The 25,564-nt window shown below is 46.6% G+C and overlaps 2 protein-coding genes and 1 long non-coding RNA gene across 4 annotated transcripts in view; 2 read left to right on the top strand and 1 right to left on the bottom strand.

Annotated features, from left to right (window-relative positions):
- PYCR2 (pyrroline-5-carboxylate reductase 2) overlaps positions 1-25,564 on the top strand; it is a 131,178-nt gene that overhangs the window by 16,598 nt on the left and 89,016 nt on the right. The window lies entirely within an intron of this gene.
- Positions 5,309-13,863, bottom strand: H3-3A (H3.3 histone A). Its single transcript, XM_077901307.1, has 4 exons — positions 13,710-13,863; positions 12,137-12,287; positions 10,291-10,444; positions 5,309-5,977 (listed from the first exon to the last, which is right to left on the bottom strand). The coding sequence occupies exons 2-4, from the start codon at positions 12,262-12,264 to the stop codon at positions 5,849-5,851; spliced, it is 411 nt and encodes a 136-aa protein (XP_077757433.1). The 5' UTR covers positions 12,265-12,287; positions 13,710-13,863; the 3' UTR covers positions 5,309-5,848.
- On the top strand, positions 14,546-16,591 carry LOC144315955 (uncharacterized). 2 transcript variants are annotated; one of them, XR_013381691.1, is made up of 3 exons: positions 14,570-15,223; positions 15,399-15,539; positions 16,336-16,591. It is a non-coding gene; the product is annotated as an uncharacterized LOC144315955 (long non-coding RNA). The 2 variants fall into 2 exon arrangements; XR_013381690.1 differs by having other exon boundaries at positions 14,546-15,223; positions 15,399-16,591.

Here is a 25,564-nt window from a genome sequence, read left to right as displayed (position 1 = left end):
GAGACACAGAGAGAGAGGCAGAGACATAGGCAGAGGGAGAAGCAGGCTCCATGCAGGGAGCCCGATGCCGGACTCGATCCTGGACCCCGGGATCACGCCCTGAGCCAAAGATGGATGCTCAACCACTGAGCTACCCATGTGCCCAAGACAAATATTGTTAGTAATAACAATTTTATAATCAAACTAGCAGTGACTATTTATTGAGCATTTACTATGTTTCAGGAACAGTTCCAAGCACTTGACATGCTTTGATTCGTAGAATCCTCAGAACTCCAACAACATAGACATTGAAAACACACCATGGCAAATAATCATTCTATTTCTCCCACCTTAGGGGGGGAACACCCTCCCTGCCCTCCCCGCCATTCTGACTTTCCTCCTCAGCTACTTTCCATTTTTCTCCACTGTAAACAAGACTTCTGGAATTACCTATTGTTGCTGTTTCCCATTCCTCCAATTCTCTTTTTATTTTATTTTTTAAAGTAAGCTCTACACCCAACATAGGACTCGAACTCACCACCTGGAGATCAGGAATCACATGCTCTATTGACTAAGCCAGCCAGGTGCCCAGAAGTGTGATCATTTTTATTTTTGTAAAGATTTTACCCATTTATTCATGAGAGACAGAGAGAGAGAGAGAGAGAGAGAGAGAGGCAGAGACACAGGCAGAAGGAGAAGCAGGCTCCATACAGGAAGCCTGACATGGGACTCGATCCCAGGGCTCCAGGATCACACCCCAGGCTGCAGGTGGCGCTAAACCACTGCGCCAACTGGGCTGCCCGGATCCCCTCGTTTTGATTAAAGCCCCAGGTCTCTTGAATCCACTCCAGTTGGATCTTGTGTCCCTTGTTTCACCAAAACTGAGGTGGTTTTTTTTTTTTTTAAGATTTTATTTATTTATTCATGAGAGACACAGAGAGAGAAGCAGAGACACAGGAAGAGGGAGAAGCAGGCTCCCTGAGGGGAGCTTCATGTGGGACTCGATCCTGGGACTCTGGGATGACGCCCTGAATCGAAGGCAGATGCTCAACTGCTGAGCCAACCAGGTGCCCACCAAAACTGTTTTTATCAAGACCACAGAGACCGCAACGTTGCCAGTTCCAGTGGGCACCTCTCATACCGCTCGATTCAATAGTATTTGACAGTGGCCATTGACTCCCTTCCTTGGAGCACTTTCTTCTTTTGGCTTCCAAACTCCATATATACCTGACTCTCTTCCTCAGACTCCTTCAAGTCTATGTTGAGTGTCAGTCCTTGGACCTCTTTTGCTACATCTCCATCTCCTCCCTTGGTGAGCTCATCCAGCTTCTTGGCTTTAAGACCATAGCTTTGCTGGTGACTTCTGAATTCCGATCTCTAGCCCAGAACTCCTTCCTAGACCGCAGGCTCCCATCTAACAATTTCCCTGAAATCTCCACTGAAACCTGATGAGCTTCCCAGTCTCAGCACGAGGATAGCTAAGCTCCTGCTAGCACCCAGATCTGGCTCCTGGCACACATCTGATTGCTCTGAGGATCTCCGCCCCTTGGCTCTGCTGCAGCCACGCCTGCTCCCTGCACGCCCGCCCCGTACACACCAGGCTTGCTCAAGGGACCCTGGCCAGGCCCTGGAATACTCTTTCCCCACCTCTGTGTGGCTTGCTCTCCTTTCCCTTTCCTTCAGATATTTTTCTTTTCAGAAGATCCCTGATGCCTTCCCTGGCCAAACTCCCAACACCCACCTGCCTTGGAACACCACTCTTTTTTTTTTTTTAAGATTTTATTTATTTATTCATGAGACACACACACACACACACTCACACACACAGAGGCAGAGACACAGGCGGAGGGAGAAGCAGGCTCCTTGCAGGGAGCCCAATGTGGAACTCGATCCCAGGTCTCCAGGATCAGGCCCTGGGCTGAAGGCGGCGCTAAACCCGCTGGGCCACCCGGGCTGCCCGGAACACCACACTTCTTATCCACAAATTGTTTTCCTCTTTAGCACTGATAACTTGTGTATTTTACTTTATTGTCTACTTCCCTCACTGGATTGTAGCTCCATGAGGACAGGGAAGGTTGTTTTGTTCACTTCTGTATTTGCACATGGAAGGTGCTCTCTGAATCTTTACTGAACTAAGGAATGAAGCACGGGTAATCAGATGAGTTTTCCAAAGTCACACAGCTAGGAGAGTTGCAGTTTAGCTGCAGTGCCTGAAATTTAAAAAAAAAAATTTTTTTAAAGATCTTATTTTTTTATTCATCAGAGACACACACAGAGAAAGAAAGAGAGAGAGAGAGAGAGACAGAGAGGCAGAGACACAGGCAGAGGGAGAATCAGGCTCCATGCAGGGAGCCTGAGGTGGGACTCGATCCCAGGTCTCCAGCATCACGCCCTGGGCTGAAGGCAGCCACTAAACCGCTGAACCACCCAGGGATCCCTATTTAAAAAAAATTTTTTTTAAGTTTATTTTTTAGTAATCTCTACCTTCAACATGGGGCTCTCGAACTCACAACCCTGAGATCAAGACTTGCATGTTTTTCTGACTGAGCCAGCCAGGCATCCCCTCCAGAGCCAGAACTCTTAACCGTGGGGCACTCTTACTCAGGTGCGCCAGGTACCACCTCTGGGGCAACAGGGGAGAGCATGGCAGACCCTGTTCTTGTAGCGCATCTGAGTGGAGGTGGTCGATAAAAAAGCAAACAATGTCATTTCAGATTCTGATTTCAGGCATTTGGGCAGATGGAGAGAAAAGCCTGGCAAGCCCAGGCCCACGTAGGCCCACATGAGCCGATGAGGCTAGATGTTGGGTGCCTTTGGATATTTTTTTAAGTGGGAGAATGACCTGGAATGTTTTAGAAGTGATTCCCCAGGAGCTGTGTGAAGGGGCCAGAGGGAGTCAGAGCAGGTGAAGGCGGGCTGCTGTGAGGTGTTGCTTGGGTCCAGGCAGAAGGTAGTATCCTACCACCCAACCTGCTTAGACCAGGATGGCAGAGGTGTTAAGTACAAAGTTTTAGAGATAGTTATTCGGATTAAGAGTCAACAGGAAATAATGGAGGTGGGGGGGAATGGAAAGGAGGTTGCTCGAGAATGAACAGGTGATGAAAAATGCAGAGGAACTTATGATTTCTATAGTCTGCTCCCCTACCCCATTCCCAATTTTCTTTTTTCTGATGTTTCCACTATCGAGACTTTCCTTACCTTCTAGCACTCCCAGCAACATCAGTGACTCTTCCATCAGAGCATGGGAATAGAACAGAGTCCTAGATTTAGTCCACTGGGAAACAAATCCCACGTCCTCCATTAACCATGTGGCCACAGACAAGTTTCTTCATGGGTAAAATCGGGTCTATAAGGGCACCCACCTTATGGGGTTGCGAAGCTTGAGTCGGAGCTTATCTTTTATATCCTCAGCATCTAGCAGATCCTTGGTAGGTTCAAATTTGCACATTTGAATTTATTTCCTCTCAGATCCTCAGCTGTCAAGATGAGGAGGGAACAGCATTTTCCAACACTCACTCACCTGGGCCCAGTGAGACTGACTCCGTTTGCTTGAGAACAAGGTTTCCAAATTCCTCCCTGAAAGTTCTAAAGTATTCCTGATTTCCCAAGACCTATGTACGTAGTTATTCTTATCTTACCCTATAACGTTGTATGGTTTTTCTCCTGTGAGCTTTAGACCAGTGGCTGTTTGCCTCAGTTCCTTTAGTATTCAGAAGTGGGTGAATGAACCTTGTTGACGTTGATCGTGGAATTAGGCCACAGCTCCCACACACCACTTTGGGCCCAAATCCAATGGGTAGGGTTGTCAAATACCAATTCCAAAGCATAGCGGGGAAGGGAATCATCAGCCTAGGGGTCCGTATCACTTCCATCCAAGAGTCCTAGAGTATTGAGACAAGCTCATCATGGTGGCCAGACATTTGCGTACGGAGAGCGCCAACTTCATCTATTTTGAGGAAGAAAATACCTGCCTCATCTTGTCATGTACAACTATGTATCAGCACCTCAACAGTGTGCAAAGTGCCCCTAACTTGTGCAACAGAACTGATTACCATAACCACTTCATGGGGACTTTGACAAAAATAGAAACATGCTTTTTTAGTTCACGAAGAGCAAAATTTAGTAGATTCTAAGTGAGTTAATTCAAAGGATGGCATTTCCTATTTGTAAACATACTAGCAAATTTCTCCTGCCCTATTGGAGATGCCCACTTTCCCCAGTAATTCTTCATGAACAGGCCCTAGCATCTGCCCCTCTGCACTGCAAAAACCAAACTGGGGAAAATTCATTAAAAACTGGCTTCTTGGGGGCAGTCTGGCTGGATCAATGGAGCACAGGACTCCTGGTCTGACTCTTGGGCTTGAGCTCCACGGTGAGGGTAGAACTTAAAAAATAATAATCACTTTTTGCAGCTTGTATCATACTGTTACTCTGTTCAATACCAAGTAATACCAGTGCCTGCCTAAAGCTTCTGCGAAGGATTGCACTAAAAACTATGATCCCATGTCAAGACATTAAAATCAGGCTCTAAAGCTAACTTTGTATTTCTCTCATTAAGTGATTTTTGATGGATCAATATAAAAATGAAACTGTTAAAAACGAGCTTGAGAGCAGGAAGAATGGAAGTCCAGCATCCTACCTATAGACTAGGAGTGCTCAGCAGCTTCACACACTCAAATGTTACAAGGAACGTCAGTACATCTCCCACTCATCATTCCAATGCTGAATAAAACAGTGCTAAGAATCAACCATTGGTGCTTGATTAATAACTTCAGGGTTAATACACACCATCTTGAAAAGAGCCAGATCTCCAATGCACTTTTGAGCTCAAGACTGTTACATTTGCATTTAAATTACCATTAAGGGCAGCCCTGGTGGCCCAGCGGTTTAGCGCCACCCTCAGCCCGGGGCGTGATCCTGGAGACCCATGTTGGGCTCCCTGCAGGCTTGCTTTTCCCTCTGCCTTTCTCTGCCTCTGTCATGAATAAATAAAATCTTAAAAAAAAAAAAAAAGTTACTATTAAACATTCAAAGTTTAATAGCATAGTAATGTTTATAAAAATGTACTTTTGCTACTTATGAAGATTCAACTATTTCCAGGTGATTCTGTTAGCCAGCTGGGTTTGTGAAATATTGGTTTAGAATACAACATATCCAAAGAGTTGAGATTTGCTCCACAAATTTTACTACTTCTCCTTTCCCCATCTCAGCAGCCCTGTCTCAGATATAAAGTGACAAAACACTTGATGACACTCAAATTATTTTTAATATGAAAATTTCAAGTGACTTAACTTCACAGCTAAGGTGGATAATAAAGACCAAAAGCAGGTATAGTTTAATGTATTTTAATAGCAAACTTACAGGAACAGCACAGAAGACAGACAACATTAAAAACATGTACTTGCATGTAGGACAACTCAGTTAGAAAAGTATAGTGAATGGATGGAATCTACTGTATGATAAAAATGCTACAAACACCATTTAGTTGCCATCAATAAGAAATTTACTTGTTTTAAAAAAATCCAAATGCTGGCATTGTCCAGAAAAATTTAACAGGTTTATTTATAATTGTTATAAAGTTGAACTGCTGAAACGTGTTCACTGAAACATTTTGACTTGCATTAATGCTTTATGTCCCCGCATTTATATTAAAAATTCACACACAAATGAAAATGGAAAAACTGCCAATACCTGATTTCTGTCCCCTATTTTTCCACTTGCAATCGTATACTTAGGTACCTTTTGACCCCATGGAAAAAAAAAATATCTAACGTTCAGAGAACTACCAATAACAGGAAGAAGAGAAAAAAAAAATTTTTTTTTTTTTTTTTTTTTTAAAGAATGAAATGTTTTCCATCATAGTGGATTCTTAAGCACGTTCTCCACGTATGCGGCGTGCTAGCTGGATATCTTTTGGCATAATTGTGACACGTTTGGCATGGATAGCACACAGGTTGGTGTCTTCAAAGAGGCCCACCAGATAGGCCTCACTTGCCTCCTGCAAAGAACAGAGAAAAAGATATTAATGGTGTTAATTACCAACAGTATAGATGCCTCTGAATCAGTTATAAAATGATGAGGAGGTTTTGGGTCACCGGGGTGGCTCAGTGGCTGAGTGTCTGCTTTTAGCTTGGAGCATGATCCCGGGTCCAGGGATCAAGTCCCACACTGGGGGCTCCCTGTGAGGAGCCTGCTTCTCCCTCTGCCAATGTCTCTGCCTCTCTGTGTCTCTCGCAAATAAATAAATAAAATTTTAAAAAAGATGAAGTTTCTGAACCCTCTGAAAACCTACTTCAGGTGATGTTGACTATTTTACCAAATGCTTCTACTCAAACACCAGTGGGACAACGTTGAAAGGCAGTTTACAACAGTGGAAAGCTCCAGTTTGGAAATCTTTATCCAATTACACAAAAGTCAAATTACTTCATTATTAAGAAAGTCGTTTTTTTCCTAATGTTTAATATGCAATTTCTCATAAACTGAAATGTCTTAACGACCTACAACTGAATCCAAGAAATCCCATCTCAACTCTAACATTCTCATCCTTTCAATGATAAATCGAATCATGTATCCAATCCAAAATAACACTCCCTCACCAGTGACCTCCTTATTCTGAATCCCATTCACACTCCTGTACCTGCTTGAACCTCTCTGCCTTGCCAATAATCCACAGGCTCCCATGACATGGCCCCATCTACTTTTCCTTTTACACTTGTTTGATCACATGAGGACTACAGGTCCCAGAATATACTAGATCAGATCAGCGTTTTATTCCTTACAGATTGGACCTATTTGGCTTAGACATGCCCCCTTCAAAGGGTGCCTTCCTCTGTATCTCAATCTCTAATAACCTTTTACCTTCTAGTATTAATATTGGTCCCTTTAGTTTTTTCCATTACATTTCAAGATTCTTTGAAGGCATCCTCTTATCTCCTACCAGCATTCACAAAACCACCAGCTGTAGGGTCTGTCCACGGACATCTGGCAGGTGAAGAGGAAAAAGAGGGGCTTCTACTTATAATGAACTCAACTCAAATTGTTAGTCTCTCTTACAGCTGTGAAAAGCTGAAGCACCCTTTACTAGAAGCTGTAACATCTGCTTACTCATTCTGGAATGAAGAAAACTGGGTTCCTAGCCCAGTCCTCAGCCCAACTGTTCTAGTGGACAAAGAGCATGAAATGAGGGGTTATCTGGCCCTGTCTCCTCCTCTACAGCGAAGTTACTTCTCTGTTGAAGATACTTAGAAAAAAGCAGATTTTTATACTTGCTATTTTTATCCTAATAAAACTTTTCCATTTTGGAATCCTTAGGCAATGATAAAACTAAAAACAACACACATCAAATACTTGAACAGTTTAAGCCAGGTATGCTAATGATATAAGACATGTAGATAGGAACAGGCAGATTTGCTTTTTACAAAAAAACCCCGAGATTTGCTTTTCATAGCATTAACACAGCAACAATTATTTCAAATGGTTTAACTCCTTGGTACTCACTGGCCTCTACACCTGCCACCTTTTAATGCCAATTACTTAATAGAGTCTTATATATAGTAATATATATATATATATATATAACATATATATATATTTTTAAGAGAGTATGGGAGCAGGGTGAGGGGTAGAGATTCAACAATCTCATTTTGTACCCAGAATGCCTTGCTCTGGGTAGATATTCAAGAGATAGTTTTTTCCCCCCTTAAATCTAACTCTAAGTTTGCAGCATTTCCATGCAAACATTCCAAAGAATGTTTATTAAAAGCAGAACACCTTATCCAGGGACTCATTCTTAAATATAGCATACTGCAGCCTACTCTTACAGGTTCACAACACACATCAGATCCTACGACTGATGTTCCTCAGGAAAGATACGGGTTTAGTCTTGTTTCACCCAGCATCATCTCACGACTGTGCACATCTGGAATGCTTTTGCAAAATGGAGCACTATGAGCTGCTTTATTTATGGACAAGCCAACCACAGGCCCCATGATCCTGAGACCTTTTAGGACCATGATCTATAGGCACCCTGGTCCTGGTCTGATGTGGCATGTAGCAGCCTGCAGCTCTCACTACCATCCTAGAACCTGGCTACTGGTGGTTTTGGCTTGTGCCTGGTCAGTTCTAGGGGAGTATTTAGTACTCACAAGGGATTGGATCGTGACCCATATTTCTAATTCTGTCACACAGGTCCTAAAGTCTCCTAAACACTAAGGCTGTAATGGGAATTAGAGAACGCCACGTAAACTTATAGCCCCCCAAAAAACACCATAATTTTAAGATAACGGTTAAAAAACATCTCCCAATTGGAAGTAAATACTAATTTATGACATTTTGAGTATATTCAAGGTCTGGTTCTTCCACCATTTCAAAACATCAAGGTCTGAGTTTTTCACACAAGGACACCTTAGTCCAAACTCTCAGATGTTAAAGGCAAAGGCTGAATTTTAAGTTTGTCAACTTCTGATTATCATACAGACTAATTTCTCTCCCCCATTCCTGTACTTCGCCCCCTTCTGAAACTTGTAAACTGTGTAATTCTAAAGCCAAAAATTCACTGACTTCTGGAGTTTTATTTAATGGCTCTCTATTACCTTATTTCCATTAACAAATTCTCCATCGCCACATCTTAAAGAGACCTGAGATGAGGTCTTAAAGAGCAAACACGTAAAAAGCTGCAAACCAAGGTTCCTCTTTCCAATAAAGAACTTTGGAACTGCCAGAGTACCTTGAGGAGCAGAGGCAAACATTTTACTTAAAACCCACACTATCACACTCACTAATGTAAAACACACCCCATAATCACAGTGACGGTGTAAATTTACATCGTGAACTCTCTACCCAGATTGTTTAGTCACTTCAATTTATAAGGCCCCATCACTGACAGGTAAACTGAAACATGTGGGACTTCCAAGTATAGCATGTTCTTGAAGGAGAGTCAGGCTAACTAGAAAACAAAACTAGCAGCTCTGTACCAAATGCTTGTCAAGCTCAGTGATGTCTCCACAGTTAAAAATACAGTGGGAGAAATGTGATTTGTAATTGTAGTAATCTATGAGACTTCAGGATATTAAAACAGAAAATAGTTAAGTAACAGTACTGGAAAATTTTTAGTAGTTTGAAATTTCATTAATTTCCATTCATTGAGAATTTAATGGATGCCTACTCCTGGAATGCACCAATCAAAAGAGGCTCAGACTAACCATAGAAACAGCTCAACCAATTACACTTCAGTGGAGAATCCACCTATCCAATCTTCCTCACAGAGAGAGCAACAGCTCAGCACAGCAACAGCAGCCTTGAGAATCCTCCAATGGAGTGTATATGTAGACTGTGGACCCTCTCCCCACCAGAGATTCCAGTGCAGGTCCGCTGTGCCTAGCAATCTGCATTTGTAATCACTTTCAACCCACTGCTCTGATGGACGTGGCAGCCTTCCCATACCTTGAGCGTTCACTGATCTAAAGAATGCCAAGCACTACATAAAATAGGTTACACTTTACTAACGGACGTTAAATATATCCTTTCAGCCAATCAAATATCTTCCTTATGGGCATTTTTAATCTTGGCTCAAAACACAAATATTTCAGATACATAATTACCTCTAAAACTATTTCTCAGAGTTCTGATGCACAGGTGCTAAGATTAAACTCAATAGTTTCCCATTTAAGTGGAAATCCATAATCCTCTTTACCTAACTACAAGTCTTGAAATCCCTGTCCCTTAACACATACCATTTAATCTTTCAGCAAACCTTTTCTTCTTCCTATCGCCAATCCAATCCTAACTACCCCTGTGCTTCCTCTGACCTCATACACAATTCTTTAATACAGCCTATGCCCATCCCAGACACTGCTCTCTCTCCTTGCACCTGCTCCCTCGGAGCCAGTAAGACATTCATCCTACATTCCTTTTCCAGTGGTCACTGTTTAGAGCTGATTACCAATACAGACCTTTAGTCTCACTGTCTTTGTACCATCCTGCAGCACGATGAACAACAAGAGGGTTCTTTCCCCCTTTAAGCACTGTTCTCAAAGCAACGTTTAAAACTTAAAAAAAAAAAAAAAAAAAGGCATATAAGAACGCGCACTTGGCTTTGGCATCAAACGGGTTCATTATTAGGACTCTGGGACCCAAATGGGATCAAATGACAGTTCTGTATATATGACCTTGAACAATGTAATCTTTCTGATACCTCAACAGTGAAGTACAGGTATTACCTTACAGGCCTCTGAAAATTAAATTATATCAGCAACATAAAGATTTAGAATTGTTCTTGGTACCCAGCAGAGCCTTTCCCACCCACCATTTTACCTGCAAAGCACCAATAGCTGCACTCTGGAAGCGCAGATCTGTTTTGAAGTCCTGAGCAATTTCTCGCACCAGACGCTGGAAAGGAAGTTTGCGGATCAGAAGTTCAGTGGACTTCTGATAACGTCTAATTTCACGGAGTGCCACAGTACCAGGCCTTCAAACAAAACAACACAACAAAAAACCTACGTTAAAGTAATGGTTACCAAAACATATAAAAAACGTAAAAGGATAAGTGGTTAGCTTTAAAGAAATGCAGTTAATATCCAAAAAACAGACCCTCCATGTTTTCTTTAGCTTCTATAAAAGTTTCACTTATCAATTTATAATATGATGTGAATATTCAAGCATATCAAGAGTAACAGTACCTTTATTTATTTATTTATTTATTTTTTAAATTTTTTTTTTTATTTATTTGTGATAGTCACAGAGAGAGAGAGAGAGAGAGAGGCAGAGACACAAGCAGAGGGAGAAGCAGGCTCCATGCACCGGGAGCCCGATGTGGGATTCGATCCCGGGTCTCCAGGATCGCGCCCTGGGCCAAAGGCAGGCGCCAAACCGCTGCGCCACCCAGGGATCCCTCAAGAGTAACAGTACCTTTAAACCAAAAAGTATGGTATTAAAGTAGAGTCTTGGCAGGGAATTCATTCAAGTCCCATTCATTTTCATCTATAACAGACGTGGCAGTAACTTCTGTTATCATTATTTGGGAGGGTGTTGCGCCATTAACAATAAAGTCTCAATTCAGACTCTTCTCAATTTGGCATCACACTCACTCCCACCCGCACCCTCAATTCTTCTGAAAGACCTACCAACACCATCCAATGAGCCTCGTTTAAAAATACTATTGTAGGGGATCCCTGGGTGGCTCAGCGGTTTGGAGCCTGCCTTTGGCCCAGGGCGCGATCCTGGAGTCCTGGGATGGAGTCCCGTGTTGGGCTCCCTGCATGGAGCCTACTTCTCCCTCTGCCTGTGTCTCTGCCTCTCTCTCTCTGTCTCTCTCTCTCTCTCTCTATCACAAATAAATAAATAAATCTTAAAAATAAAAATACTATTGTGGTCTATTTATTTAAGTTGGATTCCCCAGAGTGCATTTATTAGACTACTGCTCATCACTCGGGAATAATCCCACCTGAGTACTCATGATTGTGCAGCGTATCTTCCACGTGGAAGACTGAGTGGTTTTGTTTTTACTAAGTAACTGCTGGCAAAAAAAATGTACCTCAAATCTGACTTATTTTCTTCCATCGAATGAGCTTTTGAGAGTAACTATAAAGTCATTCAAAGAGATTAAGTATGGACAACTTCTGCCCTCTAATGGCAGATGCTCTTAACAACACTGTTTAGTGTAGTTCAAAACCCATACTGTGCTAATAACAAGGAAATAAACCAATTCAAGTAAACGAGGGATGAGAACTTTACTCAAATAAGACGTCCCCCATCTTGGTTACTGGGAAAATAAAATTAATATTAAAACCTGTCGTTTCACCAAAAGTGAGTGTTCTCAGAAATGTTTATTTAAAACACTTTACGATTTAAAAAATATATACCACTAACATAACAAACGAAATAAAATGTTACTCTATCCCACGAACGTTATTAGTGACTCAATAGGTCTCCTTTCGGCAGTTTCAAAATAAAACGTTCCTAAAACCCAACACTAAATTCATACACACACACACACACACACACACTTTTTTCTTCCAAGTATTAACAAATACTCAAAGGGGGAAAGACATTAGTTTCCCTCAAGCCAGAAGTCTGATTATACACTCTTGTGTTATATTATATAAATACTGCTTCCGTGGACAGACTTTGTCCCACTATTTCCTTTTTTTTTTTTAAATACCTGTAACGATGAGGTTTCTTCACCCCTCCAGTAGAGGGCGCACTCTTGCGAGCGGCTTTTGTAGCCAGTTGCTTCCTCGGTGCTTTACCACCGGTCGATTTGCGGGCAGTCTGCTTTGTACGAGCCATGGTACAGAGACCTCCTTACTTACCTACCAGCATTAAAAAACGAAAATCATGTCTCCGACTACCAAACACCCAAGTTTCCTGTCACAAGCGACCCCCCCCCAATCTGGAAATTACCAGTACCACCCCCCGCCCCCGGCAAACCCAAACAAAACCCAACAATGTCCGTAACGTTATGTAATTCGAAAGGGTGCAGATTACGTCTACCACCCAAATAGGACTTCTTGAAACAAACTGTAGTACCAGAAGATTGTTAGCATTAAGGCCAATCATCTCTCAAAATGCCAAATCTGAGCGACAAACGGCAAAACAAAAAAGACCCCAAACTGCCTCTGCTTCAATGTCTTCAATTAAATCAGAAATTAGAAATGTCTGTAAGCACCCAATCCACGGACAAGTCAAAACAACGAAGCCACAAACCACAGAAAGGTCGAGTCAAATTTCGGGGGGAGGGGGTTTTCCAGCCCCCCCCCCCACCCTCCGCGGCCGCCCCCCGGCGCGCCCGGCAGCGCACAGACCGCTGTAAATATCCGCAAACAGCCCCGCTTTCCGTCGGTACGGCTCCCGGGGCGCCGCGGGCCGCCCGCCCGGCCCGGCCCCGCTCCAGCCCGCGGGGGCTCCGCCGCGACCTCCCCCGAGGGCTCGCCGGCCCGGCCCGCCGAAACTTTGGGGCCCGGCCCCGGCCCGCCGCCCGCGCGGCTCCCCAGCCCGGCCAGATGGAAACAATCGCGCCGCCGAGCCCGTTCCTCCCGCACGCACCGCACACCAAAACGCTCCAAAATGCCCCGATCCCCTGCCACGTGCCGCCCTCCAAAATGCAAAAGTTTTTTTTTGCATTTCAAATGCATCAAGTTTCCGCTTCTCCAAAAAAGGAGAGAAAAATGTCCCTCTGCGAAAAACGTTCCCCCGTCCGTGAAACGGGGAAGAGAGAAACGGGGGAGAAAATATGGTCGGTGACCAGAGAAGAGAGACAAGATGGTGAAGCTCAGCAACAACTGTGGGGAGGCAGCGAGAAGCGAGTTACCCCGGGGTGGGAAGCGGCGGCGATTTCCAGCCCTTTCCCGCCCGAAAACCGCGGCCCGGGGCCCGGGGGCGGCAGTTAAGGGGCCCGCGCGGATCGTGGTGAGGGTCTGGGGTCCCGGGAAGGGGCAGCGGGCGGCATTTCGCCGAAGAAAGAGGCGCCGGGGGCGCGGGGCGGAGGGAGAGCGGCTCGGCGCCGCGGCGGAGGCTGCTGTGGGGCTTAGGCGGCGAGAGCCGGGGAGAGCCGCCGCCGCCGCCGCCGCCTCGGGGCCACGGAAACTCGCTCCTCACCTCCATTTCTGGGCCAAAAAGTTTGCGGGCCGAGCCCGGGGGGGCCGCGGGGCCGCCCCCGCCGCGCCAGGGCCCGACCCGCGGCGGGCGGCGAGCGGCGCTCGGTCCCGGGGAGGCGGGCGGACGGGGAAACTTACCCCCCTTCTCCTTCGGCTGGAGCTCGGCGAGCTAGAGGCGGCGCTGGCGTTGGCGAGCGACGGCGGCGCGGCGGCGGCTGCGAACACAATTGAAAGATGGCTGACACCGAGGCTATCCCCCAACACACGCCGCCCCGCCCCCGCGCCGCGCGCCAGCCAATCACAAACAATGGAGGGAAGGCTCGGCCCCGCCCCCGGCCCCCGCTCGCGCCCCGCCCCCGCCCCTCCCCCCGCGCGCCCGTTCGCTGGCGCGCGCTCGCCCCTCCCCCGCGCGCCGCCCGCTCCCTCCCCCCCGGCCGCCTCGCGCCGAGTGTGTACAAACACAAAAGACGTGCCGGAGGGCCGACGGCTCCCGCCGCGACGGCCGCCCGCCCGCCCGCCTGCCAGCCCGCCCGCGCACCCCCGGCCGGGCTCCAGCGTCCGGCCCGCTGCCCCCCCCAGCCCCCCCGCGCCCACGTCATCCCGCCCGGAGCCCGGGGTCGGGGCGCCCAGGGCGGTGGGGGAGGGGCGGCGGCCCGGGCGCGGCCGGTGAACGCCTGGCCTGCGGGCGGCGGCGGGGGAGGGATGGGGTGGGGAGCGGGGGCGGCCCGGCGGCGGCGGCGGCGGCGGCGGCGGCGGCGGCGGCGGCGGGGGTTGGGGGGTGCGGGCCCGAGGCCGCGGCCGGCCGGGGGCGGCCCCGGGGGAGGCGGCTCGCCCGCGCGCAACTTTCCCCGCAGGTGGCGGCGCGGGGCCGGGGCCGGACGCCTGACGCAAGATGGCTGTGCTCGGCGCGCCCGACAACAATGCGCCGCCGCCGCCGCCGCCGCCGCGCCAGCCCAGCGCCGGGACCTCCGGGGCCGCGGCGCCCGCCCGCCTGCCTCACCCGCGGCCGGGGCGGCGCCTGGGGACTGGCCGGTTCCCGTCCTCGGGGCGCCGGCAGGGTGGGTGCCCGGCCCCGGGATGGTCCCGCCGCGGTGCGCGGCTCCGGGGGACGGCGGGGGCGCTGCGGGGCGCTCCCGGCGCCGGCATCTCAGCCGCGGACGGCGTCCCGAGCGGTCGGACGGGGGAAGAGTCGCCCAAGGTCACTTGAGTCGGGGGCCGGCCCGGGAGCCGCCGCGGGGCTCCGCGCCTCCGGCGTCCGCCCTGACTCCCTGGGCCCGGGCCGCCTGCAGCCGCCCCCGGAGGGGAGAGCCCCGTAGGCTCGGGGCCGGCCGAGCTGCCCGCCCGGACTTGTGTCATCCGCGCCCACGGGACTTGGCTTGTCGTGCTTTGTTGGTTTTTGCTTTTGTTTTGTTTTCAGGAAACCAAAATGTTTGTTGTCGGACTTATCCGGGAAAGCTGTCCTACCTCAATTACATTCGTTGTATCTTCAAGAAATGTAAAGTGACCTGGGTAGAAATGCTCCCTCGGCGTGCTAGATTTTTCCATAGTTTCTATTTTTTTGGCTTTGAAAGAGATTTCTAAGGAAGGGAAAGCCTACGGCCGGCGAGAGAGTTCTGGCCTCGGAATATCTGAAGCAACTCAGGTGTGCGGCTGTAAAATGGAAGGAATATGTATCCCTTGAAGATAGACCACGAGCTCATTCTAGTGGTGGGACGCTGCGCCCTGGCTGGGCGTCTGCTTATTTACCTAGTGAACTCGGGAAATCTCAGTGAGTGATTTTTTTTTTTTTTTTTTTTTTTTTTTTTTGTATGATAGGCACACACAGAGAGAGAGAGGCAGAGACGCAGGCAGAGGGAGAAGCAGGCTCCATGCACCGGGAGCCTGACGTGGGATTCGATCCTGGGTCTCCAGGGTCGCGCCCTGGGCCAAAGGCAGGCGCCAAACCGCTGCGCCACCCAGGGATCCCCAGTGAGTGAATATTTCTTGAGTGACAACTGTGTGCCAGGCACAGGTCCGGGTGCTGGGAGTAGAATAGTCAAGGACACAGGCGACCATCCTGCCCTCCTGGGGCGTAGGACCTCCGGGAGCATTGCCTTGCTCAGGGAAGTAGCACCTGGACAAGGGAGAGGAAGGAGGTCCCCTGGGGCCAGAAGACTGGTAGGAAGCTATGGCCCAGAGAAGAGGGCTTTCAGGTCCTAATGACCCGGCAGGAGAAATGCCAGGGCAGAAACAGGATGCTAAAGGGGCGCCAGGGTCAGCCCAGAGTTGGCGCTACTTGTAAAACTCTTGCACTAATAATAATGGCCTCGAAATTTGGAGTAAAAAAAAAACAGGGATGGGGGAGGGGCAGGGGAGGAAAAGCTTTTAAGTTAAAACACTTTCCCTAGAATAGAATGCTTATAGCCACTAATTTAGATTTGTTTATAAGTAAAAGTAAAAAAAAAAAAAAAAGTAGAATGGAAAGGATTTTAAAAGCACCACTATTAATATCTGCTTGGCTCCTGAGGCAGTCAGATGCTGTCATGGAGCTGCTGTTTCTGGCTACTCTGGTGCCACCCCCACGCACACTGTCATATTACCCTGTTTCTTCAGCACATTGATTTAAATGATCATATTTGTTTATTTGTTGTCCGTCTCTTCCCCAAAGAATGTGAAGTTTAGGACAGCAGTGGGCTTACTTGTTTCTTTCCACTGGTCTAACATTGCTGCCCCACTCCACCCCCCAATTTGGGGGCTGTTCTAATTTGTTCTACTTCCTCACTAGGTGATCACAGCCAGCACCGTGGAAATTGTCAAAAGTACAACAAAAAGTAGAAAGAATAGTCTAATTCTAATGCACCCATCACCTACCTTCAAAAATGAGCTATTCATGACCAATCTTGCGATTCATCTACTAACTTCCCTGCCTCTCCCACTTGAATTATTTTGAAGCTAATCCCAGACTTTTTACATCATTTCATGTATAGATATTTCAGTATGTATGGGTAGGAGCCAAATAAATGGTTGATAAGCCTATTAAATCTCTTTGTAGAGTTGTTATTTGCATTTTTTAAAAAAGATTTTATTTATTCATGAGAGACACAGAGAGGCAGAGACACAGGCAGAGGGAGAAGCAGCCTGCATGCAGGAAGCCCGATGTGGGACCTGATCCCAGGATCCTGGGATAATGCCCTGAGCCAAAGGCAGACGCTCAACTGCTGAGCCACCCAGGCGTCCTTTGTTATTTGCATTTTGTTGAAAAATCCATCCTGGGGCTTTGGATCCCAGTCCTCTCCCCAAAACTGGTTCTGTCCAGTCTTGCCCAGTGAAGGACATCATGATTTGTCCTGCTGCTCACACCAGAAGGCACTGGCATGCTCCTCCAACCTCCCTTTCTTCCCACCATGGTCCTGTTATTCCTCCTTCTGGAAAGCTCCTCGGGATGACCTTACTCTTCCCTTCTCTCTGGGCCTCACGGTACTGTCCTATGTGGCCTCTCTCCACTTTTGCGACTCTGTACTCCATCTCTCTGCCACAGCACACGAGATGAGATTCATAGGCGGTAAATCAGATTAAGTCTCGTCCTTGCTTAAGTCCACTCAGTGGCTCCCATTGCTCTGGATACAGTTGGTGCTTTGCAGGACCTGCCATCATTCCCGCCCTCCCTGTGGCCTGGTGCTTCAGCCCAGCCACCTTGGGGCTGTCAAGCCCTTCCCTCCTGCGGGTCATGGCGCTTCTGTTTCATGCTGAATGCTGTCCTGCAGCTTTTCAGAGGGGGCTACCTCTCTCATCTCTTAGAAAGTGATCCTATTTGTAGGGGACAGTGAAGAGAAGTAGCAGGGATTTGGTGACATTGATTAACAATTTCATTATACATTTGTATATATTCTATAATCACTATAAAAAATTCTATTTTAAGGAAGATATTAAATATTAAACTAGTGTAAAACTCCCAAATGTTTTCAAAGGTTTCAATTAAAAACACTGAGCTTGTGTCTATGCACAGGATGTTTTATGTCAAGTTTTAAGCTTGAGATGGCCGTAGTCTATTTCTGATCAGGACTTTATAATGAAGATCTCTTCATATTCTTTATGGTCTCATCCTTGAGAAAGTCTGTTCACACAAATAGGTGGTAAAGAATGCAAAAATGATTGTCTTGGACTATTCAAAAAAGTATACCCATTGAGGTTCGATATTTAAAAATCTTCCCTTTTGTTCGACAAATGTGATCTCGTACTTCCTTGTGAACTGATTTTGAGTCCAATGAAACTTTTGAAAGGTCACGTATTTAAAAATGATTATGTAGCTCAAATCTGTAGAATGCCCACGTGCTGCTGAGCAGTCGCCCCAGGGCTGCCTGGGTCACCACCAAAGGGGTCTGTGCACTAGAATGGAGACAAGTGCCCTGTAGAAAGATGGAAATGCAGGTCTGTGCCAGGATATCTGTTGAGCCTCCTTGGCCTCAACCCTGGCCAGCTGCATTTTGGGCTGCACCAGTGCTCCTGGGCCCCTGGCGTGGGTATTCCTCGGTGTCCTTGCCTGTGATGGGCACTGTTCCCTGCCCCAACTAAAGCAGGGATCTAGGGGCTAGAGCACCTCCTTGGCTGTGCTCATCTCATGTGCATATCATGTAAAACAGGGAGTGGGGCCACCTTGGTGGCCACGCAGCAGGGGTCATGCTGTTCAGGCTGCCCTTCAAGGAGACCCAAATGAGGCTGCTCACAACTAGGGCCTTTGTCCCTAGGGCTGAAGGGACCTACCTCCTGGTTCCCTGATGGCCCATCAGAAAGACCACTGCGGCTGTTCTGAGGCCTCAGTGCCAATGTCACTTCTCAGAGTGGCACCCCACATCCTTGTCTCCTTGTCCCTACTGCCCATATGGTACTCTGTCGCATTTCCAGGTTTATTTCCTTCATGGCAACTCTTATAAGCTGGCATTTTGTTGATTTGTTTCCTGATTTGTGGTCCCCCCCACCCCCCACGACTAGACTGTAAACTTAATGAGAGCAAGGGCTTGGATGCTTTGTACACTGTTTTGTCTCTTATCAACTTGTACAGTACCTAGCCTAGGGCGGACACTTAATAAGTAGAGGAATATACAAAAAGTAACCATGTTTGAAGCACCTGGGTGGCTCAGTTCTTGAGTCTCTGCCTTTGGCTCAGGTCGTGATTCTGGGGTCTTGGGATCAAGTTCCACATCGGGCTCCTCTGGGGAATCTGCTTCTCCCTCTGCCTGTATCTCTGTTTCTTTCTGTGTCTCTTATGAACAAATAAATAAAATCTTAAAAAAAAAAGTAACTGTGTTTTACATTGTTACTAGAATCAATTGCAAGATGCCGCTTGGTTTGCAGAAGAGTCCCATCTGAGAAAATGCACCTCTCACAGTTAATGAGCTCTAACACATGTTGCCTTGTATTCTCATCAGTAAAAGGAAGATGACAAATATTTTCCTCATGGTGAAGTTGTAAGGATGAAACATGTCCATTTGACCAGGACCATCCCTCTTCATGTTTTATTAATTTTGAACGCTCACAAAATGATTAATGGCATCTACTCTTAGGATGCTCACCAGGTCATCTTGGGATCACACCTGGGCCCTCTGGGTAGATTGGTGATGTCTTTCTTGGAGCGCAGGAGACCTTCATATTCCCTGTAAAGGAAGAAATCACTGGCCTGGTTCTAAATACATTTGGTGAACTGGTTAGTGTTGGTCTGCGGTGAGGGAGGAGTGCCAAGAAGTCAGAGTAGTTTCTGAGACTGGAGGCCCAGGGGCCACGCCTTGAACCACAGGGAAATGCCAGCCTGGGAAGCTTTTCAGACATGAGACTGTCTTTGAGACACTCCCCACCCGCTTCCTTGAAAGCCCAACATTCTGGTAGAATGATCTGGACACTTCTTTAGTATGAATAAACAGGTAAGAAAATGTTGTTTTAAAAAAAAAGCCCCCAAAGAAAAAGATTCTTTTTTTACAAGAATTCTCTCTGAACCAAGAACTGGATTAATTATCCAAGTTCAAGAAAAGCAAGGCTCAGCCAGTACTGACTTCTCCTCTGGAAGGTGAGGAGGTGAGTCTCCTTTGGTAAACTAGGAATATGTACCATGCAGAGCTTCCTTTTGAAGATTTTATTTATTTATTCATGAGAGACACACAGAGAGAGGCAGAGACAAAGGCAGAGGCAGAAGCAGGCTCCCTGTGGTGAGTCTGATGCGGGACTCTATCCCAGGACCCCAGGATCATGATCTGAGCCAACGGCAGATGCTCAACCACTGAGCCATTCAGGTGCCCCACAAGTTAATGTATCTTAATTATATTAAATAATTTCTTCTTTTAAATAGATTATACTTTTGTGATTATGTTAAGAATTTTAAAAATAGAGGTGTGCCTGGCTGGCTCAGTTGGAGGAGCATGCGACTCTTGATCTCAGGGTTATGAGTTCAAGCCCCACATTAAATAAAACTTCAGAATTTTTTTTAAAGCCCTAACATGGGACTAGAACTCACGACTCTGAGATCAAGACCTGAGCTGAGACCAAGAGTCAAATGCTTAACCAACCGAGCCCCCTTCTGACTGTCTACAATTCATTCATTTTTTAAAAAGATCTTATTTATTCATGAGAGACACAGAGAGAGGTAGAGACATAGGCAGAGGGAGAGGCAGGCTCCCTACAGGGAGCCTGATGTGGGACTCGATCCCAGGACTCGAGTATCACAACCTGAGTCAAAGGCAGATACTCAACCACTGAGCCACCCAGGTGTCTCTACAATTTATTCTAACATGCAAACTGTGACCTCTTTCAAGGCATGAAGATCCAGGTAACCTTTAGGGGCTTCTTATGCTTTATTCAGGCCCCTGCTAGGTAGCAAGTCGATCCCCCCCAGGGCAGAGTATGGGCCCAGTCCTTCTACATAAGGTTTACGTAAGAAGTTTGAGGAAGCAATAGCCGTGTTAGTAGAAGCCCCTATGTGTGCCTCAGTCTCTCAGGTAAGACGGTAAGTGCAAGATCAGGAGGGAGGAAGATCTTTCTGTGCTGGGTCTATACAAGTGTTAACATCTCACTGGGACAGAGATAGAGAGACATCCCACTGCTACTCAGGACCAACAGGAAAAGCCCCTTATTCCAGGAGAAGGCTCCCCCTGACTTTCTATAGGACTCAGTCATCCTGGGATAATCTCTTTGTATTCCCTCCAAGAGCGATCAGCTTTTCCTTGCTCTTTGAGGTTATCTTGGACACCAAAAGTAGCTTATTCATATCAACCTACCAGGAATCACTGCTGGGGGATCTCTTGTCTTGCAGAGGCAAGGTCCTTTCCTTGGACCCTTAAACTTAGCAGGAAACAAACTCCAACATTAAGACGTCACTAAAAGTCTTGGGGCACTGGGGGACTTAGTCAGTGAAGCATCTGCCTTTGGCTCAGGTCATGATCTCGGGGTCCTACAAGAGGCTCCCTGCTCTGTGGAGACTCTGCTTCTCCCTCTACCTCTCCTACTCCTGCTATCTCTCTCAAGTAAATAAGTAAAATCTTAAAAAAAAAAAAAAGTCTCTCTATTTGCACTAATGGTCCCCACACATTTTAATTTATGGGCACAGGACCCCTCTACTTCCTAATTAGCCCAGTGCTTGGAAAATTTAGAAGTTAATATATGTGCCAGCAAATGGGAAAAGAAAATTGAAAAACATTGATCCAAATAATTCTGGCTAAAAAATAGTAGGTATTTGGGGGCACCTGAGTGGCTCAGCAGTTGAGCGTTTGCCTTCGGCTCAGGGCGTGATCTGGGGGTCTTAGGATCGAGTCCCACATTGGCCTCCCAGTGGGGAATCTGCTTCTCCCTCTGCCTATGTCTCTGCCTCTCTCTCTGTGTCTCTCATAAATAAATAAAATCTTTTAAAAAATAGTAGATATTTGGACGGGTTAGATACTATTTTAATTTCCTTACCGTAAAGAAGGAAACAATGACAATAACTACTTTCTAACACATTGAGTTCACATTTTCAGATATTTTGACTTCTTTCCAGTTTATGATATTCCTCTGTCAACACGCATAAACATGATACTCATAGGCAAACTTTGCTTTTGGGGTTTTCTACAAAAAAATAGGAGTTTACATGACCCTCGAGGGTTGAGTGGTAACAGATCAGGTGAAGAAGAGGCAGAAGGCTGTTTGTTCCACGTAGAGGAAGGCAGGGAGGCCAGTATTTTCGTAAAAGCAGGAGATCTCAGGATTGGAGGCTGAGAGAAACCAGGGTTTGGTCCCAGACAGCCTTGTCCCGTCAGGCTGGCACGGGTCTAGGGAAGGGTAAGGAGGGAGGAGACCCCATCAGACTGGCTTGCAGGAGCCTCCCATTGGCAGCTGGGTGGGCTGTGGGTCTGAGAGACCTTGAGACAGAAGGCAAAGACTCCGTGACATCGTGGATGCCCGTCAAGGACATTGCTTGAGGTGAACGAAGTCAGACAGAGGAAGACAGACACTGTATGATCTTGCTTCTAATGTGGAATCTGAAACAAAAACCAAAAACAGGGATCCCTGGGTGGCGCAGCGGTTTGGCGCCTGCCTTTGGCCCGGGGCGCGGTCCTGGAGACCCGGGATCGAATCCCACGTCGGGCTCCCGGTGCATGGAGCCTGCTTCTCCCTCTGCCTGTGTCTCTGCCTCTCTCTCTTACTGTGTGCCTATCATAAATTAAAAAAAAAAATTAAAAAAAACAAAAAACAAAAAAAAACAAAAAACAAAAACAGCCCAAGCTCATAGATACAGAGAACAGGTCAGTGTTTGCCAGGGGTTGGGGTAGGGTGGGTAGAAGGGGTCAAGAGGGACAAACTTCCAGTTGTAAAACAAATAAATCAAGGAAACAACTGTAAAGCACAGCACAGTGATTACAGTTAATAATATGGCACCGTACATTCGAAAGTGGCCAAGAGAGTAAGTCTTAAAAGTTCTCATCACAGGGGCAGCCCGGTGGCTCAGCGGTTTAGTGCTGCCTTCAGCCCAGGGCCTGATCCTGGAGACCCGGATGGAGTCCTGGGTAGAATTCCCAGCATGGGGACTGCTTCTTTCTTTGCCCCTGCCCCTGTGTCTATCATGAATAAATAAATACAATTTTTAAAAAGATTGTATTTATTTATTCATGAGAGACAGAGAGAGAGAGAGAGAGACAGAGAGAGAGGCAGAGACACAGGCAGAGGGAGAAGCAGGCTCCATGCAGGGAGCCCGATGTGGGACTTGATCCCGGGTCTTCAGGATGCCCTGGGCCTAAGGCAGCGCTAAACCGCTGAGCCACTGGGGCTGCCCAATAAATAAAAATTTTTAAAAAGTTCTCATCACAAAAAAAAAAAAAGAAAAAAAAAGTTCTCATCACAAAAGAAAAGTTTTGTGACTTATGTGTGGTGTCAGATATTAAAGTAGACTCATTGTGGAGATCATTCTGTCTGATGTACTTGTACACCTGGAACCAATATAATGTTACCTATCGATTATGTCTCCAATAAATAAAAAAGAAAATATTTATTTTCATTCAGCAAGTATAATTGAGTATCTACTCAGTGCCAGATACTTCATAAAAAACATGAAAAAATTAAGGCAAAGAGACTTGTGAAGAGACCTCAGAAACGTGTCTTTTTTACACTTAAAGACACAGTCAAGTTTTCCTCCTTAATTAATTCAAGAGGAATTTGGGTCTTCAGCAAATTGTTTAAGAGTTTGAGTATATTGTGGAGCCTGACTGGCTCAGTCAGTGGAGCATGTATGTGACTCTTGGTCTTAGGGTGTGGAGATTACTTAAAAGTAAAATCTTTTAAAAAAATATTTTATTTATTTATTTGAGAGAGAGAGAGACAGCATGAGTGGGGGGGAGGAGGGAGAAGCAGACTCCCCACTGAGCAGGAACCCCACCCCCCTCAACATGGGGCTGGATCCCAGGACCCTAGGATCATGACTCGAGTCAAAGGCAGATGCTTAATGGACTGAGCCACCCAGGCACCCCTTAAAAATAAAATCTTAAAAAAAAAGAATTGGTCAAATTTTCTAGGGCGTCATATAAATATACTAAGACTCTCACCGTAAGTTGCTAAATCCAGAAGGTAAGTTCTAATACTTCCTATTAAAAGCCACAGTAGGCAGCTGGGGTGACTCAGTGGTTTAGTGCCGCCTTCAGCCCAGGGCGTGATCCTGGGGACCTGGGATCGAGTCCCATTTTGGGCTCTCTGCATGGAGCCTGCTTCTCCCTCTGCCTGTGTCTCTGCCTCTCTCTCTCTGTGTGTCTCTCATGAATAAATAAATAAAATCTTAAAAAAAAAAAAGCCACAGTAATTCTCCAAGATTAGCATCTAAATGCAAGAATCTTCCAGTAAGGAGGGCATCAACAATTTGCCATGGGTCAGCAGTTAGCCTCTTCGTGGAACTCAGCAAACACCTAAGATTTTTCCTTCCTCGGGGTGTGGAGGAACTGCTCTTCCAGAGCCCGCAGAGGGGTGTAGCGGTGGGCTGAACCTGGGGAGCCCAAGCTGAGGAGCCCTGAGCTCTGTCACCCTGTGCTCCTGCAACCTGGTTTTCCGAGCTGCTAGGGGAGGCTGTCGGGCCAGCACTCTGGATTTGAGCTTATTAATGGACAAAACCCGTGTGAGGAACCTGGCTCTGCAGGTGCCCTGGGAGCAGTACTATCTCCTTCTCTTGGTCAACGAGCAGCTGACTGGGTTGTGTCTGGCCAGTGTTTATGGTCATATTAGAAAATGAGAGTCATCCCCATGAAATGCACCTATGTGCACAGTTGAGAAGACTAATACGGGCCAGAAGCGCTTTCCAAGGGATTCACGGAGAAAGCAGACCTTGCCTACAAGGCAGCGTGCCTGGAACTGTTTGGAGTTTGGCCTCAGACTCAAATCTGCCAAAAGCTTCTTCTGGAAAAGCTACCCTGGTCACAATGGCTGCATGCCCGCTCCTTTGCTGGCCGCCCTTTGTTTGCTAGCCGGCCTCAGATGCATCCCTGAGAGTTGTGGTTTGGGGCACTGTTCAAGTGCCTTTTTTTTTTCCTGCTTACCTGGCTTAAAAGACACCCCTAGTCAGTTTACTCTCTTCAGCACGTCATCTGTTTATTGTCCATTTTGTAGCTGTACTTCCCCTTCTGAAATGGGGTTCAGAGAAAGTGCCATGAGGATCCTCTTGGAACTTCATCTCCGCCTGTTGGTTTGTTGGTGCGGGACGGCGTGAAACAGACAGACACTGCAGACGTTGCCTCATGCTTGTTAGGACAACTCTTGGAAAGCACTTTGTGATACGCATCGACAGTCATAAGCATATTCATGCTCTGAGCTTATAAATCAGCTTATAGAACTAAAGACAAGTTTAAAGTATAGAAAATGTGTGTACAATGGTATTTATTGTGGATTAATACCAGTGAAAATTATAAACAAATAGAAATGTGATTAATATATTTTAAGTAAACTCTCAAAAGAAATATCATTCTTCCACTAAAATGCTTTCTTTGTTTTTTTTCTTTCTTTTTTTTTTATTAAAGATTTTATTTATTTATTCATGAGAGAGAGAGAGAGAGAGAGGCAGAGACACAGGCAGAGGGAGAAGTAGGCTCCATGCAGGGAGCCCGATGCAGGACTCGATCCAGGACTCCAGGATCACACCCTGGGCCAACGGCAGGCTCTAAACCGCTGAGCCACCCAGGGATCCCCTAAAATGCTTTCTTTGAAAATGTTTAGGGGCACCTGGGTGGCTCAGTCGGTTGAGCCTCTGACTCTTGATTATGGCTCAGGTCATGACCTCAGAATGGTAGGATTGAGCCCTGTACCGGGCTCAGTACTGGGCATGAAACCTGTTTAAGATTCTCTCTCTCCCTCCCTCTGCATTCCCACCTGGTGTGCTCTCTAAACAAACAAACAAACAAACAAACAAATAAATAAAATAAGTAATTTGGTTGGAGAAAGTAGGATATCAAATGGGGTACTTATTTTGGTAATGTGCTGGGAAAATTATACACTTGTATGTACCTATACTTGAGGATGGCAGT

Source organism: Canis aureus, chromosome 6, assembly GCF_053574225.1.
Source record: "Canis aureus isolate CA01 chromosome 6, VMU_Caureus_v.1.0, whole genome shotgun sequence".
In the NCBI taxonomy this organism is placed as follows: Eukaryota; Metazoa; Chordata; class Mammalia; order Carnivora; family Canidae; genus Canis; species Canis aureus.
Note: the sequence above shows the minus strand (reverse complement) of the source record. Positions and strands in the feature narration are given on the sequence as shown.

Coding starts and splice junctions, on each gene's coding strand:
- H3-3A (XM_077901307.1), bottom strand. CDS start 12,264: ATGGCTCGTACAAAGCAGACTGCCCGCAAATCGACCGGTGGTAAAGCA. Junction 10,445..12,136: donor AAGAAACCTCATCGTTACAG/GTATTTAAAAAA, acceptor TTTTGTTTGAAG/GCCTGGTACTGTGGCACTCC. Junction 5,978..10,290: donor CAGCTATTGGTGCTTTGCAG/GTAAAATGGTGG, acceptor TGTTCTTTGCAG/GAGGCAAGTGAGGCCTATCT.